At 43.6% G+C, this 26584-nt stretch overlaps 1 protein-coding gene across 1 annotated transcript in view; it reads right to left on the bottom strand.

Moving 5' to 3' along the window:
* Nucleotides 1-19499: 19499 nt before the first annotated feature.
* Nucleotides 19500-26584, bottom strand: part of LOC120056746 (mucin-1-like) — a 36245-nt gene continuing 29160 nt past the window's right edge. Inside the window, exons 8-9 of the mRNA XM_039004953.1 lie at nucleotides 19766-19814; nucleotides 19500-19513 (exon numbers count right to left, since the gene is read on the bottom strand). Coding sequence (XP_038860881.1) covers nucleotides 19500-19513; nucleotides 19766-19814 — 63 coding nt within the window. The remainder of the gene's footprint in view (nucleotides 19514-19765; nucleotides 19815-26584) is intronic.

Here is a 26584-nt window from a genome sequence, read left to right as displayed (position 1 = left end):
CAGACTAGAGTCAAGCTCAACAGGGTCTTCTTTCCCCGTTGATTGAACGAGATTCCCACTGTCCGTACCGACGTGGTTTCGCTAGATAGCCGGTAGGGACAGTGGGAATCTCGTTCATCCATTCATGCGCGTCACTAATTAGATGACGAGGCATTTGGTTACCTTAATCAAGTCATAATCACTCCCACGCTTCATTGAATTTCTTCACTTTGACATGAGGAGCACCGGTCGAAGCACTAACATGACAGAGACAGTTCGACCTGCCCCAGCCAGGTGTCATTTCAAGAAGGGACCGGAGGGGTCCTACTGGAGGGCCCACTCCCTACCTCCTCGCACTAACCTGTCAGGGATAGATCTACTCACCCCCATCAGGTGTCATGCAAGGAGGGATTGGAGCGGCCCTACTAGAGGGCCCCTCCCTTACCTGCTCATACTAACCTGTGGGCAGGCGCTTGATATTGGAGCCCGAGTTGGGAAGACCCGGTTCACCAGCAACCCCTGAACCCCTTCGGACGCGGCAGACGCACCTTTCCACAGGTGCACCATGCGGCCGTGCCTAACGGGAAAAGGGGGGGATGGAGCCAGTCGAGCGCAACCCAGGCGACATGGTGATGCGGGGAACTGAGCTCGGGCGAGGGCCGAAGCCACCCTCCCGGCTCAGAACCCCATACCAAGAGAAAGGAGGAGCCTACCCTGTCTTCGGAGGGTCGTAGAGTCTCGCGCCGTTTACCCACTCCTCATTGGTCTATTTCGCTCAACGGCCCTCCGACCGGCAACCGTTTTTTGTTTACGGTTATATATTGTTCCCCTTTCTTGTACTGTATTTGATTGCCCGCTTCGCTATCATTCTGGGCTTATAGATCGAGACCTGCTGCTGATATGGGTACGGTACGGCCTGGCGCGAGATTTACACCCTCTCCCCCTCCATCTGATTCCGTTTCCGAGATATTCATTGTTCTGTATAGCAGAAACAGTCACCGGAGGGTTGTGGCCCAAACCTGAGGAGTTGCCTACCACATCAACTATAGGGTGGCCGCCCCCCACCCCCCTTTCATTGGGGAAAAAGACGAGATGTCTCTATCTGTTCTCTATCAGGGCACCTCCCTTACCTCCTCATACTATCCTGCGGGCAAGCGCTTGATATGTCTCTCTCCCCCTCCAGCTCTCCGGGTCTGGTTGAGGGGGTGTTGTCGTGCTGAGCTGTTGTCTGGGTCTGGTTGAGGGGGTGTTGTTGTGCTGGACTGTTGTCTGGGACTGTGCTGACAGGAGTGTGTTGGCCTGTTTGAGCTCCACCTGCCTTACCTCTAGCTGGGTAAATGTATCCCTCATTTCAATGAGGGAGTAGTGCTCTGTGCTGGAGAGGTGACTCTCCGCTTGGGGTTGTTTGTCTGTGGGGCTGTTTAAGGAGGGATTCTGGTTTGACTCGCTCAGGGTGGGTTAGTCATCACCAAGAGAGAGCTTCTCCTGCTGTGCATCCTCTTGGATCCTGCTGAAACTGTTTGGGGTTGCCCTGTACCAATAATGTTCCAGACTTGTACAGGTTGACATTGGCTGTCTCAAAGTACTCGTTGTTTAGTATCCTGAGTTTCCACCCATCACTAACACCCCCTCTCTTAACAGAGGGGTCGTGTGTTAATAAAGCACTGTGCCATGCCAGGGGATGGTCTGAGTGGAAGATTATGTTGCCTATGTTCCCATTTATGTAGCAGTCGTAACTTAGCATTCAGTCTTTATAAAATAAAATATCTAGAGATTATCATAATATATTTTTCTTCTTGGCTTTAGAAATACACTATGTATACAAAAGTACGTGGACACCCCTTCAAATTAGTGGTTTCAGCTATTTCAGCCACACCCATTGCTGACAGGTGTAAAAATCGAGGACACAGCCATGCAATCTCTATGGACAACCATTGCCAGTAGAATGGCCTTACTGAAGACCTCAGTGACTTTCCAACAAGTCAGTTAGTCAAATTTCTGCCCTGCCAGTGTTGCTCTGGTCAAAGGTAAGTGCTGTTATTGTGAAGTGGAAATGTCTAGGAGCAACAATGGCTCAGCCACGAAGTGGTAGGGCACACAAGCTCACAGAACAGGACCGCCGAGTGCTGAAGCACGTAACGTGTAAAAATGGTCTGTCCTCGGTAGCATCACTGACTACTGAGTTCCAAACTGCCTCTAGAAGCAAGAACTGTTCATCGGGAGATTCATGAAATGGGTTTCCATGGCCGAGCAGCCCCACACAAGCCTAAGATCACCATGTGCAATGCCAAGTGTCTATTGGAGTGGTGTAAAGCTCACCGCCATTGGACTCTAGAGAAGTGGAAGTGAATTCTCTGGAGTGACGAATCACGAATCACACTTCACCATCTGGCAGTCCGACAAATGAATTTGGGTTTGGCGGATGCCAGGAGAACACTACCTCCCCGAATGCATAGTGCCAACTGTAAAGTTTGGTGGAGGAGGAGGAGGAATAATGGTCTGGGGCTGTTTTTCATGATTCGGGCTATGCCCCTTAGTTCCAGTGAAGGGAAATCTTAACGCTACAGCATATAATGACATTCTAGACGATTCTGTGCTTACAACTTTGTGGTATCAGTTTGGGGTAGGCCCTTTCCTGATTTAGCATGACAATGCCCTAGTGCACAAAGTGAAGTCCATACAGAAATGGTTTGTCAAGATCGGTGTGTAAGAACTTGACTGGCCTGCACAGAGCCTTGGCCTCAACCCCATCAAACACGTTTGGGATAAACCGACTGAGAGCCAGGCCTAATCGCCCAACATCAGTGGCCGACCTCACTAATGGTCTTGTGGCTGAATGGAAGCAAGTCCCTGCAGGAATGTTCCATCAACTAGTGGAAAGCCTTCCCAGAGGAGTATAGGCTGTTATAGTAGGACTCCTTGGCAGTAGGACTCTTTCCAGGTAATTTTGTCCAAAATCAGATTGTAGGTTTGGAATTTTGATTTGGATTGAAGATTATGTTGTGGAGGGTAGTATCCTGTATATGTCCTTGTGAATCCTAGTTTATCCAACTCTAAATCTATATATTTTTGCTCTCTCTGTGTAACCCCCCCCCCCCCCCCTCTCTATGCTTCTCCCCCCTCTTTATCTCTCTCCTCTCTCTCTCCATCTTGGAATGTTTGGTTCCTGACATAGTTGTCTAGCCTCTCTCTGAACCTTTCCCTTATTCCTGTCAGTCTTAAATTCTCTCTCTCTCGCTCTCTTCTCTCATCCCTGTGGGTTCTCACTGTGAGAGGCTGATACTGTGGCATGGTGAAGGCAGAGAGGCAGCGGTGGAGATGAGAAAACTTAGTCCCATCAAATGAGCCGGGGCTTGTTTTAGAGGTCACTGTCAACTTTGACGTCTGTGTCGCCTATTAATTCAAATTAGCCTGGGTCCTTTTTTCCCCTCAGCATCTCCCTTAACAAATCCCTGGCATTCTCACAATGTCAATTACAAAATGGGAGAGCAGCCATGATTTAAGATTAATGAGTAAAAATAGTTGGAGGAAGCGCCAGTGTGGCAGGACTGTGGGGCGTTCCTTTATGCAGGCCTCAATGTGATTTTTTCCCCCTCTCTCTCTCTCTCTCCCTTCACCATCTGTCTGGTTCTGTATGAAGCGTTTTCAGACATAGATCACAGGAGCAGAGCTATGTCTTTCTTTCCCCTCTCAGATATGGATGTGTCGGACGGGCGCTGAATCCAGGGAGAAAGAGAAGATGTTACAGAATATATCTTCTCTCACTTTTGAGAGCTGCACATGTCTGTGTCACTTAAAACTTTGAACAAAAACATGGATAATACAAGTTTTAATCCCAAGGCTTTTTTTCTTTCCGCTTTCCAAGCCCGACTTTGAGCACATAAACTCTTTTGACTCCCATCAACCCAGATAGTGCGAAGCAGAAGCCTGAGTCAAACTTGTAAAAAAAAAAACGAAATAAAAACTTGTCCTGCTGTAATTGGTTCAACAGGAGATAATGGGGCTGAGTCTGACCAAAGCTGAAAGAGGGAACTGTCCCTGAAAACACCTGAGACATTTGAACTGCTGCTCAATAATGAATGGCTGTTAGGAGACCCTTTTTAAAGGGATGGTTCACCCCACATCAAAGTTTGTCAGATGTTTTCAAACCTTAAAAGTGGTCTGAAGTCAAGATGAGTCCACATTGCACCTAATCTGTTCTATAAATCCTATTGACATTTGTAGAAATCCCAAATTCAACCAGCTCCAAGTTTAACAAGAACCCACTTTTCCAAGAGACACTTTTCTAAGTTTTAACACCTTTACTTTACAGACATTTTCAAACAGTGAGCAATTATTTTTTTTAGCTCAACAAAAATGTACAAAAGCCCAGAGCATTCAGCACATGGAATGTTAACGATGTCAAGACAAATCTACTGCAGTGTGTGTGGTGAATCTCGTCAAGCTAGGTGGAACATCTGACAGGGCACACTGGGAGTAGTTAGGAATTATTATTCATGTATTACCCATGTCTGTCTCTTCTGTTGACTTGTACCAATTACACCAACTGTTTTCTTCTGGAAGAATCTGCAGTGAAAACACCCACAAATGGAAATGATAAAGGGGTTTGCTGATTTAAACATCGCAGCACTAAACGCTCCAAACTTCAGTGTTCGCTGTGAAAGGGCTGAAGGTTTACTAAAGGATAAATAATGGAAACAGAAGCCAACAGTTCCCCAGTGGAAGGAAGGCTGCCTGACTGCCTGGCTCTGCCTTCTGCCTTTTCATGTTGGGCTCTTTGGGCTGATTGTTACTTGGGATAGATTTAATGGATGATGGCTGTGAAGATTAGCCTGTTCAAGCAGACTGATGTCTGCACTGACGTTTAGTTCAATTTTTTTGTTTCACTTTAAGTGAAACATAACGTGAGTTATCGCAAGATCAGGCAGTTTTTGTATTAGCCACTCTATACATATATATATATATATATTGCTTTTTATATATTGCTTTTCTTTCAAAAACACAGACAAAAACACAGACACATATATATATATACACACTACCGTTCACAAGTTATATACACACTACCGTTCACAAGTTTGGAGTCACTTAGAAATGTCTGTGTTTTTGAAAGAAAAGCAAAAATAATTGTCCATTAAAATAACATCAAATTGATCAGAAATACAGTGTAGACATTGTTAATGTTGTAAATTACTGTTGTAGCTGGAAACAGCTGATTTTTTAAAATAGTACCCACAAAACACCAGTCTCAACTTCAACAGTGAAGAGGCAACTCCGGGATGCTGGCCTTCTAGACAGAGTTCCTCTGTCCAGTGTCTGTGTTCTTTTGCCCATCTTAATCTTTTCTTTTTATTGGCCAGTCTGAGATATGGCTTTTTCTTTGCAACTCTGCCTAGAAGGCCAGCATCCCGGAGTCGCCTCTTCACTGTTGACGTTAAGAATGGTGTTTTGCGGGTACTATTTAATGAAGCTGCCAGTTGAGGACTTGTGAGGCGTCTGTTTCTCAAACTAGACACTCTAATGTACTTGTCCTCTTGCTCAGTTGTGCGCCGGGGCCTCCCACTCCTCTTTCTATTTTGGTTAGAGCCAGTTTGCGCTGTTCTGTGAAGTGAGTAGTACACAGTGTTGTACGAGATCTTCAGTTTCTTGGCAATTTCTCGCATGAAATAGCCTTCATTTCTCAGAACAAGAATAGACTGACGAGTTTCAGAAGAAAGGTCTTTGTTTCTGTCCATTTTGAGCCTGTAATCGAACCCACAAATGCTGATGCTCCAGATACACAACTAGTCTAAAGAAGGCCAGTTTTATTGCTTCTTTAATCGGGACAACAGTTTTCAGCTGTGCTAACATAATTGCAAAATGGTTTTCCAATGATCAATTAGCCTTTTAAAATGATAAACTTGAATTAGCTAACACAACGTGCCATTGGAACACAGGAGTGATGGTTTGCTGATAATGGGCCTCTGTACGCCTATGTAGATATTCCATAAAAAATCTGCCATTTCCAGCAACAATAGTCATTTACAACATTAACAATGTCTACACTGTATTTCTGATCAATTTGATGTTAGTGTAATGGACAAAAAATTTGCTTTTCTTTCAAAAATACAGACGTTTCTAAGTGAGCCCAAACTTTTGAAACAGTACTGTATGTGTATGTGTTTACTTCAATGTCAATTCGCAACTTGTACGAGTCAATATACAAATCGCAGTATTATCGTCTCTTCAGTAAAAGCCTAATAGATGGTAAAATGATCAGAATCTTGAATTTCTCATTCTATTTCTCACATAGTAATTGTGTGGGTTTGGCTGAAGCAGGCTCTCAGAACAACTGTAAGCTAAATGATTAGCCCCTTTATCAATATCATCCACTTTGGGTTTGTTCTTTCAGCAGATAGATTAGGAGTCAGAGTCTTCTTTTGACTTTGGGTAATTATTAACAGAAAAGCATATGATTACTTTTGCGATTCAGTCTTTCTGTGAAGACTAATAAAAGACGAATAAAAAAAAAATCTGTTTTTGTAAAACAAAATGAGTTGGGAGTAAGTCAGAGTTTTTATTGTCTATTCCATGTCAATAGCCATTGACTTGAATATTTTTCAGATGTTATGATCCTTCCAGAAGGCACATCATATAACACTTGAAAGACAGCGTTTTCCCTACATTCCTCCACTTCACTCATCTTACAAGAAACTTAGGCAACCTCTGCATTACTGATCAAAATCACATTTCGACTCTGACTTTGCTACACCGTGGAGTACTTTGAACAATACTCCTCTTCATCGGGATATTTATTCTGCTTTGTTGTATTACTCCTGTCAAGGTTATATCTTCACCAACCAAACACAGAGCAGAAGAGGTTGAATGGAGATTCCGCGTTTACATTTGAAAGCACAGCATGTACGATATTAGCCACAAATGCTATGTCTGGCTGTGCATAACACAGCTTTAAAATTTGCATGTGTTTTTTTTATTTTTATTTAAGAATGATTTTGTATCCAGATGGTACATAAAAACAACATTATGAATTGCTAAAATCATGGAACAATCTGCTGCATACAGGCTTATTGTCTCTACGGTGGTCCCGTGTGGCTCAGTGGATCGAGCACGGTGCTTGCAATTCCCAGGGTTGTTTGTTCGATTCCCATGGGGCACTAAGGAAAAAGTACATAAATACATCCAATCACTACTGTAAGTTGCTCTGGATAAGAGTGTCTGCTAAATGACTAACGTATAATGCAAATGATGCTGTGGGAGGTGGGGAATGTATGTTTCTTTGCTGACCAGAATAATCGGGGGAGGCCATCACTCTTGAGAGTCTTTGGCATTTCTTAGATTACATACAATGTAAGCAGACCTATTTACACAGGGAAGTGTGCTGTGTAACTATCCATCATGTTTGTTGACATCGCACACTTGGAGGTGAGACTACCTGCCCACATGCTGTATTATACAGGGGGGGACTTGTCAGGCCAAGAGGATACAATATCTGACGTAGGCTACACTATCTGTATGTGCTACTGTAATACATACTGCTTACGCATTGAAACAGCACACATGTTAGAATCATAAATGAATATAAGGACTCAAATGAAAGCAGAGGCCATGAAAATGTCTAAGCAACTGTTGGGAAGTAGAAACATTCAGGCCGGACATTATATGGAAGAATGAAGGGGCCTGAAGAACATATATTTACAATATGACTCATAACCCCGACACATCAAATGGAGGCACAGTGTGTCTGCAGAGGAAGTAAAATGACCTGAATAAAAAGGAAGAAACCAAAACGATCACACACAGCAACCAATTGCTTGTCTTGTTTACGGTAACATTGTTTACCGTCTAGCTGATAAATGTGTAAGGAGGTTGCAGATTGTGATTGCATTATCCCATTGTTTCATGCTGTTTCATGCTTCCTGTGGTCCTGTAATGTCTCTATTGTTCACCCATCTGTTACAGATAACATCATGATTGAGTATAAGCAATCACTAAAAAGTGAAACAGAAACCCAAGAGATCATTCTAAAGAGGTCAACAAAATAGGGCTATTGTTCTCTGAGTGAGATCAGTGTAGGAGCAGGTCTGGTTTCTGATTTAGCCTTCAGGTACCAAACAATGGACCTTATCTGGAAGCAAATTAATGAGACGTTGCTGCTCTTTTCATGCGGAAGTGAAAAATTCCCCAAAAGCTACAGAGTGAAGGGTTTATGAATCACAATAACACAACACATGCTCTGCTAACCCAACAGTAGCCCTGCAAAATACTAATCAACATTTGTTAGGTTGATATTTTACATAACACAAAATATATATTGTTTAAAAAAAATGCATTGTGAAATGCATGGATTTTCAGTTGGACTATTTCATAGTCATTGGTATTGCACGCGGACTTGTGTTTGCAGTGAACATGGAATGGCAGACAGCTGTGTGGATAGCTGGAACAGAGTGTAGGACACAGACCTGTGCATATGAGCCTCAGAATGCCTCAGGGTACACAGGGGACATAAAGGGAGGTCTGCAGACAGGAGGCAAGAACAGTGATCACACCATATCATGCTCATCATGGATCTAAGTGCAATAAAACCACCATCAATAAATTACCATCAATAAACCAAAATCAATAAATCAAGATCAATAAACCACCACCATACTGATCCATACCATATTGATCCACAATGATCCATACCATACTGATCCACATTGATCCATACCATACTGATCCACAATGATCCATACCATACTGATCCATACTGATCCGTACCATATTGATCCACAATGATCCATACCATACTGATCCACACTGATCCATACCATACTGATCCATAATGATCCATACCATACTGATCCATACTGATCCATACCATACTGATCCATACTGATCCATACCATACTGATCCATACTGATCCATGCCATATTGATCCATACTGATCCACACAATACTGATCCATACTGATCCATGCCATATTGATCCATACTGATCCATACCATACTGATCCATACTGATCCGTACCATACTGATCCATACTATACTGATCCATACCATGCTGATCCATACTGATCCATAATGATCCATGCAGTACTGATGCATACTGATCCATACCATACTGACCCACAGTAATCCATACCATGCTGATCCACAATGATCCATACCATACTGATGCATACTTATCCATAATGATCCATACGATTCTAATCCATACCATACTGATCCATACTGATCCATAGCATACTGATCCATACTCATCCATACAATACTGACACACATTGATCCATACCATACTGATCCACAATTATCCATACCATACTGATCCATACCATACTGATCCACAATGATCCATACCATACTGATCCATACCATACTGATCCATACCATACTGATCCATACCATACTGATCCACAATGATCCATACCATACTGATCCATACCATACTGATCCACAATGATCCATACCATACTGATCCATACCATACTGATCCATAATGATCCATACCATACTGATCCATACCATACTGATCAATAATGATGCATACGATTCTGATCCATACCATACTGATCCGAGGCATACTTATCCATACAATACTGACCCACAACAATCCATACCATACTGATCCACAATGATCCATACCATACTGATCCATACCATACTGATCCATACTGATCCATACTAATCCATACCATACTGACCCACAGTGATCCATACCATACTGATCCACAATGATCCATACCATACTGATCCATACCATACTGATCCATACGATTCTAATCCATAGCATACTGATCCATGCCATACTGACCCATATTGACCCATACCATTCTGATCCATACTATACTGACCCATACCATGCTGATCCAAAACATACGGATCCATACTGATCCATACCATAATGATCCATGCCATACTGATCCATGCCTAACTGATCCATATTGACCCATACCATACAGATCCATATTGACCCATACCATACTGATCCATACTATACTGATCCATACCACACTGATCCACAATGATCCATACCATACTGATCCATACTATACTGATCCATACCATGCTGATCCATACTGATCCATAATGATCCATGCAATACTGATCCATACTGATCCATACCATACTGACCCACAGTGATCCATACCATACTGATCCACAATTATCCATGCCATACTGATCCATACTGATCCACAATGATCCATACCATACTGATCCATACCATACTGATCCATACTGATCCATACCATACTGACCCACAGTGATCCATACCATATTGATCCACAATTATCCATACCATACTGATCCATACTGATCCACAATGATCCATACCATAGTGATCCATACCATACTGATCCATTCTGATCCACAATGATCCATACCATACTGATCCATTCTGATCCATACCATACTGATCCACAATGATCCATACCATACTGATCCATACTGATCAATACCATACTGAACAGGGCTCCGGGCAGTCGAGCGGAAATGGAGGAAAACTCGCCTCCCTGCGGACCTGGCATCCTTTCACTCCCTCCTCTCTACATTCTCCTCTTCTGTCTCTGCTGCTAAAGCCACTTTCTACCACTCTAAATTCCAAGCATCTGCCTCTAACCCTAGGAAGCTCTTTGCCACCTTCTCCTCCCTCCTGAATCCTCCTCCCCCTCCCCCCTCCTCCTCCCTCTCTGCGGATGACTTCGTCAACCATTTTGAAAAGAAGGTCGACGACATCCGATCCTCGTTTGCTAAGTCAAACGACACCGCTGGTTCTGCTCACACTGCCCTACCCTGTGCTTTGACCTCTTTCTCCCCTCTCTCTCCAGATGAAATCTCGCGTCTTGTGACGGCCGGCCGCCCAACAACCTGCCCGCTTGACCCTATCCCCTCCTCTCTTCTCCAGGCCATTTCCGGAGACCTTCTCCCTTACCTCACCTCGCTCATCAACTCATCCTTGACCGCTGGCTACGTCCCTTCCGCCTTCAAGAGAGCGAGAGTTGCACCCCTGCTGAAAAAACCTACACTCGATCCCTCCGATGTCAACAAATACAGACCAGTATCCCTTCTTTCTTTTCTCTCCAAAACTCTTGAACGTGCCGTCCTTGGCCAGCTCTCCTGCTATCTCTCTCAGAATGACCTTCTTGATCCAAATCAGTCAGGTTTCAAGACTAGTCATTCAACTGAGACTGCTCTTCTCTGTGTCACGGAGGCGCTCCGCACTGCTAAAGCTAACTCTCTCTCCTCTGCTCTCATCCTTCTAGACCTATCGGCTGCCTTTGATACAGTGAACCATCAGATCCTCCTCTCCACCCTCTCCGAGTTGGGCATCTCCGGCGCGGCCCACGCTTGGATTGCGTCCTACCTGACAGGTCGCTCCTACCAGGTGGCGTGGCGAGAATCTGTCTCCGCACCACGTGCTCTCACCACTGGTGTCCCCCAGGGCTCTGTTCTAGGCCCTCTCCTATTCTCGCTATACACCAAGTCACTTGGCTCTGTCATATCCTCACATGGTCTCTCCTATCATTGCTATGCAGACGACACACAATTAATCTTCTCCTTTCCCCCTTCTGATAACCAGGTGGCGAATCGCATCTCTGCATGTCTGGCAGACATATCAGTGTGGATGACGGATCACCACCTCAAGCTGAACCTCGGCAAGACGGAGCTGCTCTTCCTCCCGGGGAAGGACTGCCCGTTCCATGATCTCGCCATCACGGTTGACAACTCCATTGTGTCCTCCTCCCAGAGTGCTAAGAACCTTGGCGTGATCCTGGACAACACGCTGTCGTTCTCAACTAACATCAAGGCGGTGACCCGTTCCTGTAGGTTCATGCTCTACAACATTCGCAGAGTACGACCCTGCCTCACACAGGAAGCGGCGCAGGTCCTAATCCAGGCACTTGTCATCTCCCGTCTGGACTACTGCAACTCGCTGTTGGCTGGGCTCCCTGCCTGTGCCATTAAACCCCTACAACTCATCCAGAACGCCGCAGCCCGTCTGGTGTTCAACCTTCCCAAGTTCTCTCACGTCACCCCGCTCCTCCGCTCTCTCCACTGGCTTCCAGTTGAAGCTCGCATCCGCTACAAGACCATGGTGCTTGCCTACGGAGCTGTGAGGGGAACGGCACCTCCGTACCTTCAGGCTCTGATCAGGCCCTACACCCAAACAAGGGCACTGCGTTCATCCACCTCTGGCCTGCTCGCCTCCCTACCTCTGAGGAAGTACAGCTCCCGCTCAGCCCAGTCAAAACTGTTCGCTGCTCTGGCACCCCAATGGTGGAACAAACTCCCCCACGACGCCAGGTCAGCGGAGTCAATCACCACCTTCCGGAAACACCTGAAACACCACCTCTTTAAGGAATACCTAGGATAGGATAAAGTAATCCTTCTAACCCCCCCCCCCCCTTAAAAGAGTTAGATGCGCTATTGTAAAGTGGTTGTTCCACTGGATATCATAAGGTGAATGCACCAACTTGTAAGTCGCTCTGGATAAGAGCGTCTGCTAAATGACTTAAATGTAAATGTAAATGATCTGTAATGATCCATACGATTCTGATCCATACCATACTGATCCGAGTCATACTGATCCATACTTATCCATACAATACTGACCCAGAACGATCCATACCATACTGATCCACAATGATCCATACCATACTGATCCATACCATACTGATCCATACAATACTGACCCACAATTGTCCATACCATACTGATCCTCAATGATCCATACCATACTGAATTATAATGGTCCATACCATACTGATCCATACCATACTGATCCATACGATTCTGATCCATGCCACACTGATCCATACTGACCCATACCATACTGATCCATATTGACCCATATCATTCTGATACATACTATACTGACCCATACCATGCTGATCCAAAACATACGGATCCATACTGATCCATACCATACTGATCCATGCCATACTGATCCATACTGATCCATGCCATACTGATCCATGCCATACTGATTCATACTGATCCATGCCATACTGATCCATACTGATCCATACCATATTGATCCATATTGACCCATACCATACTGATCCATATTGACCCATAGCATACTGATCCATACTATACTGATCCATACCATGCTGATCCATACTGATCCATAATGATCCATACAATACTGATCCACAATGATCCATACCATACTGATCCATACCATACTGATCCATAGTGATCCATACCATACCGATCCATACTGATCCACAATGATCCATACCATACTGATCCATACCATACTGATCCACAATGATCCATAACATACTGATCCACAATGATCCATACCATACTGATCCATAATGATCCATACAATACTGATCCATACCATACTGATCCACAATGATCCATACTATACTGATCCATACCATACTGATCCATAATGATCCATACAATACTGATCCATACCATATAAGAAGGTTAGGATGAGGAACTGTATGCCTGCATAACACAACGTCTCCTCCCTTCAGTTGGCTTAATTCCCATTTTTCCTAATCATAGGATAAGTGAGATGTCGCCCATGGTAAGTGACAACTTCACTTCCCACCCGGTCTCCTACTATCACAGTGTCAAGAGAAGCGATTACAAGTCTCTCTTCATCACCTGCACGGTGCTGTGTCCCTTTTGAAAGAGTTTGTTTGGAGCGATGGAAGAAGCCTTCTGCATATGGCAGTCAGTCAGTGTGTTGTTATTGTAATAAGGTGGTGTGTTGATGTGTGTGGGGTTGGGTGAGGTGTGTGTGGGGAGGGGTGTGGTGTGGTGTGTGTGCTGTGGTGTGGTGTGTGGGGTGTGTTGTGTGGTGAGGGGAGGGGAGGGGTGAGGTGTGATGTGGTGTGGTGTGTGGGGTGTGTTGTGTGGTGAGGGGAGGGGTGAGGTGTGGTGTGTTGATGTGTGTGGGGTTGGGTGAGGTGTGTGTGCTGTGATGTGGGGTGTGGGGTGTGTTGTGTGGTGAGGGGAGGGGTGTGGTGTGGTGTGGTGTGGTGTGTTGATGTGTGTGGGGTTGGGTGAGGTGTGTGTGCTGTGATGTGGGGTGTGGGGTGTGTTGTGTGGTGAGGGGAGGGGTGAGGTGTGATGTGGTGTGGTGTGGTGTGTTGTGTGGTGTTGTGTAGTGAGGGGAGGGGTGAGGTGTGGTGTGGTGTTTGGTGTTTGGTGTGTTGTGTTCAGCAGGAGTCACAGTGACTCGCCCTGGGGGGGGGGGGGGGGGTTCTGTTTGGCTGTCACGGTGATTTATCTGGCACTGATAAAACATATGGAGGAAATGACTGGAGGAACCATTCCCCTACAATATGTCTATTTTCCTCATGATTGCTTGAAAAGCAATTTAAATCAATCTGAGTCACAGTAAATGTTTCCCTTTTCAACTGGTCAGTCACTCCACGGTGGGAATGTACTCAAAGTCTAGAGCAGCAGAATATGGAATAGAGGGAGGAAATGATAGATGACCTTGGCACTCATTATTTTGTCTATCCAATTGAACCAGACCATGACCAGACCAGTGACCAATGATACCAAGTGGGATCATGACATCATTGGAATCATGTGTTTGTAACAGAGACATACTGCATTAAAACACATGATACTTTACTACAGTGTTGGATTAGGGTTAGGTGATCATAACCCTAGACTGGTACTTACAGCAGCAGCACTAAACCCTTACCCTAAACCTTGGCCTAACTCTAACCCTTACCCTAACCTAGCATAAAGTGTCACCCAAATTGCTGTCGTCAGCTCATCTTGTAAATAAATGACTTGGGCCATTTAGCAGGCATTGTTCCCTTTATTATAACTCATATCTAACTTGAAAATACTCCTGCATACAAGCCTTACATGGAAAACCAAGATGTTATCATCTGACCTGGAACTGATGAGCTGGAGTAGCTCATACAGGAAAAATAAACTGACGAGATGTATGGAAGCGCTCAAGCATTACTGAGGCATTCAACTCTCTGTGTGTGTGTGTGTGTGTGTGTGTGTGTGTGTGTGTGTGTGTGTGTGTGTGTGTGTGTGTGTGTGTGTGTGTGTGTGTGTGTGTGTGTGTGTGTGTGTGTGTGTGTGTGTGTGTGTGTGTGTGTGTGTGTGTGTGTGTGTGTGTGTGTGTGTGTGTGTAAAGGCTGTAACCATGAGAGAGGTGTATTGAGGATGTTCTCCTGGGGGGAGGAACAGCAGAGCCTTTTCAATTATTCATGTCGTGTCAGTAATGATCTAGCAAGCTGTCTCTGCCTGAGAAATGTAAATGTGTGTGTGTGTGTGTGTGTTTGACCATGTGTGTGACCATGCGGTTAGAGTTCTACCTCCAAGTTTTGTGAGTGAGACAGCGACAGGCCTGAGGGTTGCAGTGACTACACTTGTGTTTTATGACAAAGACTAGGGAGGGGGTGGAAATATAAGAAACCAGATAGACTCAGGTTACTACTTGGGAGAAACACGTTGGTAAACCAGTTAACCCTGTCTCTGCCCCAGCTGTGAATATTCAAATCAAATCAAATTTTATTTGTCACATGCACCGAATACAACAGGTGTTTTGTTGTGCCCTCTACACGACTGTCTTGGTGTGCTTGGACCATGTTAGTCTGTTGGTGATGTGGACACCAAGGAACTTGAAACTCTCAACCTGCTCCACTACAGCCCCGTCGATGAGAATGGGGGCGTGCTCGGTCCTGCTTTTCCTGTAGTCCACAATCATCTCCTTAGTCTTGATCACGTTGAGGGAGAGGTTGTTGTCCTGGCACCACACAGCCAGGTCTCTGATCTGCTCCCTATATGCTGTCTCGTCGTTGTTGGTGATCAGGCCTATTACTGTTGTGTCATCGGCAAACTTAATAATGGTGTTGGAGTCGTGCCTGGCCATGCAGTCATGAGTGAACAGGGAGTACAGGAGGGGACTGAGCACGCACCCCTGAGGGCCCCCCTGTGTTGAGGATCAGCTTTTCCCCCTCAGGAGACTGAAAAGATTTGGCATCCTCAAAAGGTTCTACAGCGGCACCATCGAGAGCATCCTGACCGGTTGCATCAACACCTGGTATGGCAACTGCTCGGCATCTAACCGTAAGGCGCTACAGAGGGTAGTGCAAACAGCCCAGTACATCACTGGGGCCAAGCTTCCTGCCATCCAGGACCTATATAATAGGCGGTGTCAGAGGGAAGCCCATAAAATTGTCAGAGACTCCAGTCTCCCAAGTTATAGACTGTTCTCTCTGCTACCGCATGGTTAGTGGTACCGGAGCGCCAAGTCTAGGTCCAAAAGGCTCCTCAAAAGCTTCTACCCACAAGCCATTAGACTGCTGTACAATTCATAAAAGTCGCTTGTTACCTATGCATAGTCACTTTGCCCCCACCTACATGTACAGATTACCTCAACTAGCCTGTACCCCTGCACACTGACTCAGTACCAGTGCCTCCTGTACATAGCCTCGTTATTGTTATTCTTATTGTGTTACTTTTTGTTATGACTTTTTATTTTAGCCTACTTGGTAACTATTTTCTTCTTCTTGAACTGCACTGTTGGTTAAGGACTTGTAAGTAAGTATTTCACGGTAAGGTCTACACTTGTTGTATTCAGCGCATGTGACTAATAAAGTTTGATTTGAATTACATTAACCTTTTGGCTCCCCTTTCTCTGCATCACTCTAAATTACAGAGACCTTTTGGCTCACCTTTCTCTTGTTCTATGATTTCCATGTTAGGCTCTACTGGGTTCTGGTAATTGGCCTCATAAGCCACCAGGGACAGATATAAACCCAACCCAATATGAATTAACTTGCCCCACTCACTCTCAAATTAATCTAATTGGTTTACTATCTATTGTGACTCCTGAATGATTATTCTATGGGTACAGGAGCAAAGACTTGTAGAATATTCTTATCATGAATGAACAAGAAACACATGAAGGGAAGTGTTTGGTATAACTTGTATTTGATTCCTTCAATCTCAGCTACAAGACTTTAGGTGACATGGGACAAGGAGCACCTTTGTGAGTAAAATGTAATTTCACATTATGAAGTACGAGAATGGACAGGAGAGGCCTCTCAAACATAGTCTCACCCAGTCCATCTCGGTCTGTACAAGCTCTGTACTTTCAAAGAACATCGCTGAGCTGGCCTGTAAATGAATACCTTACGTAAGTCCCAACCCACAGGTTAATGCACATGGTCAGGTTAATGCACACGGTCAGGTTAATGCACACGGTCAGGTTAATGCACACGGTCAGGTTAATGTACACGGTCAGGTTAATGCACATGGTCAGGTTAATGCACACGGTCAGGTTAATGCACACGGTCAGGTTAATGTACACGGTCAGGTTAATGCACATGATCAGGTTAATGTACACGGTCAGGTTAATGCACACGGTCAGGTTAATGCACACGGTCAGGTTAATGCACACGGTCAGGTTAATGCACACGGTCAGGTTAATGCACACGGTCAGGTTAATGCACATGGTCAGGTTAATGCACATGGTCAGGTTAATGCACACGGTCAGGTTAATGTACACGGTCAGGTTAATGCACATGATCAGGTTAATGTACATGGTCAGGTTAATGCACATGATCAGGTTAATGCACATGATCAGGTTAATGTACATGGTCAGGTTAATGCACATGGTCAGGTTAATGTACATGGTCAGGTTAATGCACATGGTCAGGTTAATGCACATGGTCAGGTTAATGTACATGATCAGGTTAATGTAAATGGTCAGGTTAATGTAAATGGTCAGGTTAATGCACATGGTCAGGTTAATGCACATGGTCAGGTTAATGTACATGGTCAGGTTAATGCACATGGTCAGGTTAATGCACATGGTCAGGTTAATGTATGGGCCATACGAAACATAGTATAGGCCTATTTTCCGTACATGACACACTGACATCACACATGGATGCAGAAAGAAAGCCATCGCCATCTGTGCCCATTCAACATAACCTAGATTTAGTACTCCCGAGTGGCGCAGCAGTCTAAGGCCCTGAGTCTCAGTGCTAGAGGCGTCACTACAGACCCTAACTCGATCCTTGGTTTGATCCCGGGCTGTATAACAACCAACTGTGATCAGGAGTCCCATAGGGTGGTGCACAATTGGTCCAGTGTGGTTAGGGAAGGGTTTGATTGGAGTAGGCTGCCATTGTAAATAAGAATTTGATCCGCACCCTTTTTCTCAATTTTCGCCTAAAATGACACCCCCAAATCGAACTGCCTGTAGCTCAGGCCATGAAGCAAGGATATACATATTCTTGGTACCATTTGAAAGGAAACACTTTGAAGTTTGTGGAAATGTGAAAGGAATGTAGGAGAATATAACACATTAGATCTGGTAAAAAAACACCGTTCTTTTGTAAATTTTTTGTACCATCATATTTGAAATGGAAGAGAAAGGACATAATGTATTATTGCAGCCGAGGTGCAATTTAGATTTTGGCCACTAGATGGCAACAGTCTATTTGCAAAGTTTTAGACTGATTCAATGAACCATTGCATATCTGTTCAAACTGTTGTATCAAGACTGCCCAAATGTGTCTAATTTGTTTATTAATAACTTTTCATGTTCAAAATTGTGCACTCTCCTCAAACAATAGCATGGTATTATTTCACTGTAATAGCTAATGTTAATTGGACAGTGCAGTTAGATGAACAAGAATTTAAGCTTTCTGCCAATATCAGATATGTCTATGTCCTGGGAAATTGTCTTGTTACTTACAACCTCATGCTAATCGCATTAGCCTACATTAGCTGAACCGTCCCGTGGAAGGGACACCGATCCCGAAGAAGATTTGCCTGGTTAAATAAATACATCTTTATTACTTCTAAACAAAACAACTTGTTGGGATTATCTTACAATGTTGTTTTTTATTATTGCTTGAACAGTCGCTAAGATTACATTTGGTTGTGATCTTTGAAAATACCTATTTTGGATGCAGCAGTTGTTAGCCATAATGCTAACACCCATTAACATACGGTAGGCTGGAAGAAAAGCTAGCCAAAGAGCCATTTTACTGGTTGAAGTGGTTTTAAAGTATAATGTAGTTTATTTGCAATGATGACACAAACATTATATTAAGTAGGACATTCAAACGAGCCTTAAAATCCAATTAAAATCCAAAACTAGTGTGAAATGCACTCATAAGCAACATGTAAATTGAGGATTTTTCTGATGGTGGTCTATGAGAACTCCCCCGTGTTTCGCAACCAAATTGCGCACATCGTCCTCGTGCCGCAAGGTTTGCAAACACAGAAAGGAGCCTATACATATTTCTGAGCACCTCCAAGACGTATGATATGTACTAATGGTCTACTTATTTTAGACAGAAACTAAAGTAGGGAGGTTGGTTGGGAGGATGTGTGTGCAGATAGTGTGACTGTCTAGCATTTCAAAGGTTACTTGTTCGGGTCGCGTCAAGGACAACTGTAGAATTTTAGCTAACCCTTCCAGTAGCCCTAATTCTAACCTTAACCCATTTCACCTAACCTGCATGTAAATTATCCAAACATTTGCCGTTAGTTCTCCTAACCACCAGTGTAAATTCTCCCCCTAACTCTCCTTTGCTGTTACAACACAACAAACATCCTGGTCTCAGAGAAATACGTATAATACTATACATCCTGTAATTCTTTGTACGACCGGGTAAGAGGTATGATACTATACGTCCTCTATTTCGTTTGATATTGTACGACCCGGTAAGACGTATGATACTATACGTCCTCTAATTCGTATGATATTGTACGACCGCTATTCCATTTATAATGTAACCTAACGTAAAGTTATATATCATACTGAATGGAGGAATATGTACATACCAAATCCTACGAATTGCCATGAGACCAGGTTGCCATGACAAACCTCATGCTGAGAAAATAAAAGAGAAGACAAAAATGAGAGTGGGAGGTGACAGTTTTTCTATGTACATGTTTATTGATTTCTTGATAAATGGATTGATTGATTGATTTGTTGATGGATTAATTGATACCGTTATGCCAAAGCCTGTCATCAAGAAGGTTTCTTCAATACAACCTCAAATCCCAAACAAGCATGAAGCACTCTTCCCAGTGGTTCCAGCAGCCAATACAGTCCCAGAGGTCAGCATGTGGATCTGAACGGGTCACCTTCATCATTTTAATGAATATGCATCCATCCAGCCAGTTGGAACCCAACTCCTCGCATGTCGTTAATGTTTAATTAGTGAGAGCAGGACATCCTAATCAACCCAGTTAGCGGACCACAGCCTTGGGTGGGCCGACGGTTACAGCAGCACACGGAAAAGTGTCATCCTCACTGATGTCTAGCTGGAATTCAAGTCATCCATTACATGATGATGATGCCCTTACAATCACAGCCATTGGATCAGCCTGTAGAGAACAGCCATTGAATCAGCCTGTAGAGATCTGCCATTGAATCAGCCTGTAGAGAACAGCCACTGAATCAGCCTGTAGAGATCTGCCATTGGATCAGCCTGTAGGGAACAGTCATTGAATCAGCCTGTAGAGAACAGCCATTGAATCAGTCTGTAGAGATCAGCCATTGAATCAGTCTGTAGAGAACAGCAATTGAATCAGTCTTTAGAGAACATCCATTGAATCAGCCTGTAGAGAACATCCATTGAATCAGCCTGTAGAGAACAGCCATTGAATCAGCCTGTAGAGAACAGCCATTGAATCAGCCTGTAGAGAACAGCCATTGAATCAGCCTGTAGAGAACAGCCATTGGACCAGCCTGTAGAGAACAGCCATTGAATCAGCCTGTAGAGAACAGCCATTGAATCAGCCTGTAGAGAACAGCCATTGAATCAGCCTGTAGAGAACAGCCATTGAATCAGCCTGTAGAGATCAGCCATTGGATCAGCCTGTAGAGAACAGCCATTGAATCAGCCTGTAGAGAACAGCCATTGAATCAGCCTGTAGCGATCAGCCATTGGATCAGCCTGTAGAGAACAGCCATTGAATCAGTCTGTAGAGAACAGCCATTGAATCAGCCTGTAGAGAACAGCTATTTACACATACCCTTTAGATATTCTACTCGTGATCACTTCTGGAGTCATTATTCCATTTAACCTTCGTTTGACAACAATGACAGGGGTGGTCTTATTGATAGATTGTTTCTTTCTGAGGAGAGAACTGGAGTTGTCAAGAGAGACCTTGGGTCACGGGAGGGGGCTTTCCCCCTGGGTTGATGTGATGAGGCACCTCGTGGGTTGGCTGTTACCTCCCTCCACTGTGTCACATTTGTCACAAGGATGGATACTGACGTTTTGACACCTTGCGCTTTCACTCAGCAGTATAGCAAAAATCCTCAACTCAGAGGGAATCACAATCTCTTGACCAGGGGTTCAATTAGGACAGACTGGAGAGGAGCTTTCCCCCTGGGTTAGGAGACCGTCTCTGTTGACACACCATTAAGGGTTAATTTCTGAAGTGATTCACACACTCGTTTCCGGGGCATCGCCACATTCCTGCAAATAACTTGAATCCTCAATCTTTTCATTTCAAATCCCCAATATAAATAGCAGGCATCCTTTAGAATATGTAGGAGTCGTGGGTGGTTGTCGTGGTTCCACAGAGGAAATGGAAAAGCGTGGTTTCCATGATGTGTGCCAGCGATCACCCTCTCCTTCTATCTCTCCATGTCTTTCCTCTTAACAGGTATTGATGGCAGGCGGACAACTGCTCCTCTATCACTAACCACGTTTCTATCCACACTTTGTATGCAAGTAAAGTCATATTCTATAAAAAAATATATTTAAAAAAAATCAGAGCAGCTGTGATGGAAACAGGAAATATCAGTGTACTTTTCTAAATCTCGACAGAAAAATGTGCTTGTTCCACATGGTGGGATCTTTTTTTGTGCGTTAAATATATTATGTGGGGAAACAGAGGTGGAAACGCCGTTATGGGCTTGATATAATAATCATCATATCTAAGTCAAGCGATGTATCATGTATGGTGTATGGTGTATGATATATGGTGTATGATATATGGTGTATGATATATGATGTATGATGTATGGTGTATGGTGTATGATATATGGTGTATGATGTATGGTGTATGATGTATGGTGTATGGTGTATGATATATGATGTATGATGTATGGTGTATGATATATGGTGTATGATGTATGGTGTATGATGTATGGTGTATGGTGTATGATATATGGTGTATGATGTATGGTGTATGATATATGGTGTATGATATATGGTGTATGGTGTATGATATATGGTGTATGGTGTATGATATATGATGTATGATGTATGGTGTATGATATATGGTGTATGGTGTATGATATATGGTGTATGATGTATGATGTATGATGTATGGTGTATGATATATGGTGTATGGTGTATGATATATGGTGTATGATGTATGGTGTATGGTGTATGATGTATTGTGTATGGTGTATGATGTATTGTGTATGATGTATGATGTATGATGTAAGGTGTATGGTGTATGATATATGGTGTATGGTGTATGATGTATGGTGTATGGTGTATGATATATGGTGTATGATGTATGGTGTATGGTGTATGATATATGGTGTATGATGTATGATGTATGATGTATGGTGTATGGTGTATAATGTATGGTGTATGATGTATGATGTATGGTGTATGATGTATGGTCCTCTCACTATGACTTAGGAAACCATGCAGTTTATTAGGCTCCAGATTAAATAAATGATGAACTTCACAGGGTGGTGAAAGTGCACAGCGATAAGCTTGATGCAATAAATATTGAGGGTCTTTTTTTGGTGACATGATGATCGATGCTTGACTGCCGTTTGAAAAATACAAATATTATCCATAATTATCTCCTCATGTAGACCGGACAACCCTCACAGCCTACCCTCACGGCCTACCCTCACTGAATCTGTGAGCTGTTGGCTAGAGTGCAGGTGTCAAGACCAGAGGAGGCACATTTTGATATTTAACGGTTTTTGTGACAAAACTATTAGTAGAGTTGATAATGTGATTGAAACACATTGACCTTTAGGATTTTTATTCAGTCCTTGAAAACTTAAACGGAAAAAGTACATTTTGTGTGTACTATGTCATCACACACTGATTTTTTTTATCTGTAACAATTCAGTTTGGTGGAAACATACACTACATGACCAAAAGTATTGCTTCCATTCAGCCACAAAAGCATTAGTGAGGTCGGGCACTGATGTTGGGCGATTAGGCCTGGCACGCAGTCGGAGTTCCCAATTCATCCCAAAGGTGTTAGATGGGGTTGAGGTCAGGGTTCTGTGCAGGCTAGTCAAGTTCTTCCACACCGATCTCGAGAAACCATTTCTGTATGGACCTCGCTTTGTGCACGGGGGGCATTGTCATTCTGAAACAGGAAAGGGCCTTGCCCAAACTGTTGCCACAACGTTGCAAGTACAGAATTGTCTAGAATGTCATTGTATGCTGTAGCATTAAGATTTCCCTTCACTGCGGACTAGACCAAACCATGAAATACAACCCCAGACCATCATTCCTCCTCCATCAAACTCTATGCATTGGGGCAGGTAGCGTTCTCCTGGAATCCACCAAACCCAGATTTGTCCGTCGAACTGCAGATGGTGAAGAGTGATTCATCACTCCAGAGAATGCGTTTCCACTGCACAGAGTCCAATGGCGGCGAGCTTTACACCACTCCAGACGATGCTTGGCATTGCGCATGGTGATCTTAGACTTGTGTGAGACTGCTCGGCCATGGAAACCCCTTTCATGAAGCTCCCAAAGTGCTGACTTTGCTTCCAGAGGCATTTGGAACTCAGTAGTGAGTGTTGCAACCGAGGACAGACCATTTTTACACGCTACGTGCTTCAGCACTTGGCTGTCCCGTTCTGTGAGCTTGTGTGGCCACCACTCCTTGGTCGAGCTGTTGCTGCTCCTAGACATTTCCACTTCACAATATCAGCACTTAGAGTTGACCTGGGCAGCTCTAGCTGGGCAGAAAAGTGATGAACTGACTTGTTGGAAAAGTGGCATCCTATGACAGTGCCATCTTGAAAGTTCCTGAGCTCTTCAGTAAGGCCATTCTACTGCCAATGTTTGTCGATGGAGATTGCGTGGCTGTGTGCTCAATTTTATAGACCTGTCAGCAACGGGTGTGGCTGAAATAGCCGAATCCACTCATTCGAAGGGGTGTACACACACATTTGTATATATATATACAGTGCATTCTGAAAGTATTCAGAACCCTTCCCTTTTTCCACATTTTGTTATGTTACAGCCTTATTCTAAAATGTATTAAATTAATTTTTCCCTCATCCATCTACACACAATAACCCATAATGACGAAGCAAAAACAGGTTTTACAAAATGTTTGCAAATGTAACAATAAAAACAGATACCTTATTTACATAGTGTACCAGTCAAAAGTTCAAACACACCTACTCATTCCAGGGTTTTGGCTCAAATGCATTAAGGCAAGAAATTCCACAAATTAACTTTTAACAAGGCACACCTGTTAATTTAAATGCATTCCAGGTGACTACCTGATGAAGCTGGTTGAGAGAATACCAAGAGTGTGCAAAGCTGTCATCAAGGAAAAGGGTGGCTACTTTGAAGAATCTAGAATATAAAATATATTTGGATTTAACACTTTTTTGGTTACTACATGATTCCATATAGGTTATTTCATAGTTTTGATATCTTCACTATTATTCTACAATGTTGAAAACAGTAAAAATAAAGAAAAACCCTTGAATGAATGAGTAAGTGTGTCCAAACTTTTGACTGGTACTGTAAGTATTCAGATCTTTTGCTATGAGACTCGAAATTGAGCTCAGGTGCATAGTGTTTCCATTAATCCTCCTTGAGATGTATTGACAACTTGATTGGAGTCCACCTGTGGTAAACTCAATTGATTGGAAATTAATTGGAAAGTCACACACCTGTCTATATAAGGTCCCATAGCTGACAATGCTTGTCAGAGCAAAAACCAAGCCATGAGGTCAAAGTAATTGTCCGTAGAGCTCTGAGACAGGATTGTGTTGAGGCACAGATCTGGGGAAGGGTACCAAAACATTTCTGCAGCATTGAAGGTCCCCATGAACACAGTGGCCTCCATCATTCTTAAATGGAAGAAGTTTGGTACCACCAAGTCTCTTCACAGAGCTGGCCGCCCGGCCAAACTGAGCAATCTGGGGAGAAGGGCATTGGTCAGGGAGGTGACCAAGAACCCGATGGTCACTCTGACAGAGCTCCAGAGTTCCTCTGTGGAGATAAGAGAACCTTCCAGAAGTACAACCACCTCTGCAGCACTCCACCAATCAGGCCTTTATGGTAGAGTGGCCAGACGGAAGTTTGCCAAAAGCACCTAAAGGACTCTCAAACCATGAGAAAAAAGATTCTCTGGTCTGATGAAACAAAGATTGAACTCTTTCGCCTGAATGCCAAGCGTCACGTCGGGAGGAAAGCTGGCACCATCCCTACTGTGAAGCTTGGTGGTGGTAGCATTATGCTACTTAAATGTAGGTTAAAAGGGAAAGATGAACGGAGCAAAGTACAGAGAAATCCTTGAAGAAAACCTTCTCCAGCGTGCTCAGGACCTCAGACTGGGGCGACGGTTCACCTTCCAACAGGACAACGACCCTAAGCACACGGCCAAGACAACGCAAGAGTAGATTCGGGACAAGTCTCTGAATGTCCTTGAGTGGCCCAGCCAGAGCCCGGACTTGAACACGATCGACCTGAAAATAGCTGTGCAGCAATGCTCCCCATCCAACCTGACAGAGCTTGAGAGGATCTGCAGAGAAGAAAAACATTAAAAACAATTTTTTAAATGTGCTCCTGGTAACCCGTTCCAATCACCTGGCACCTGGCTGTCCATTTGCAATATGTTTCAATGGGCATTTACCATCACGAATTTGACATGCTCAAAAGAACTGCAGGAATGCGAAATTGACTGGCCCGATGAACTGGCCGGGCAGTGATTCTGGTTCCTCTCCATCGCTCGTTGGTGTTGATTTAATGACAAAGCAAAAACAGTTTATTTTTGACTTTTTGCAAATTTATAAAAATCAGCTACTGAAATACATTTTAACATACAATTGAAGTCGGAAGTTTATGTTCGGTAAAGTTCATATTTATATCAAAAATCTGAGTTTAGGCAAGACGCTACTGTATCACTTGGCAAAAAGCCTGAGAAAATGCATTGCGCCACATTAAAATGAATGACTATGAAAATTACTATAAAATCAAACTTTCATTAAATCACACATGAAAGATATCAAATTAAAGCTACACTGGTTGTGAATCCAGCCAACATGTCAGAATTCAAATAGACTTTTCAGCGAAAGCATACTCTATTATCTGAGCATAGCACCATTGTAAACAAAAGAGAGAAAACATTTCAACCCTGCAGGAGAGACACAAAACGCAGAATAAAAATATAATTCATGCCTTACCTTTGACGAGCTTCTGTTGTTGGCACTCCAATATGTCCCATAAACATCACAAATGGTCCTTTTGTTCGATTAATTCCGTCGATATATGTCCAAAATGTCAATTTATTTGGCGCGTTTGTTCCAGAAAAACACCGGTTCCAACTTGCTCAAACATGACGACAAAATATCTCAAAAATTACCTCTAAACTTTGCCAAAAAATGTCAAACTACTTATGTCATACAACTTT

The sequence above is a fragment of the Salvelinus namaycush genome, chromosome 12 (assembly GCF_016432855.1).
Source record: "Salvelinus namaycush isolate Seneca chromosome 12, SaNama_1.0, whole genome shotgun sequence".
NCBI lineage: Eukaryota > Metazoa > Chordata > Actinopteri > Salmoniformes > Salmonidae > Salvelinus > Salvelinus namaycush.
The sequence above is the reverse complement of the archived record's forward strand: the minus strand, read 5'-3'. Positions and strand labels throughout refer to the sequence as shown.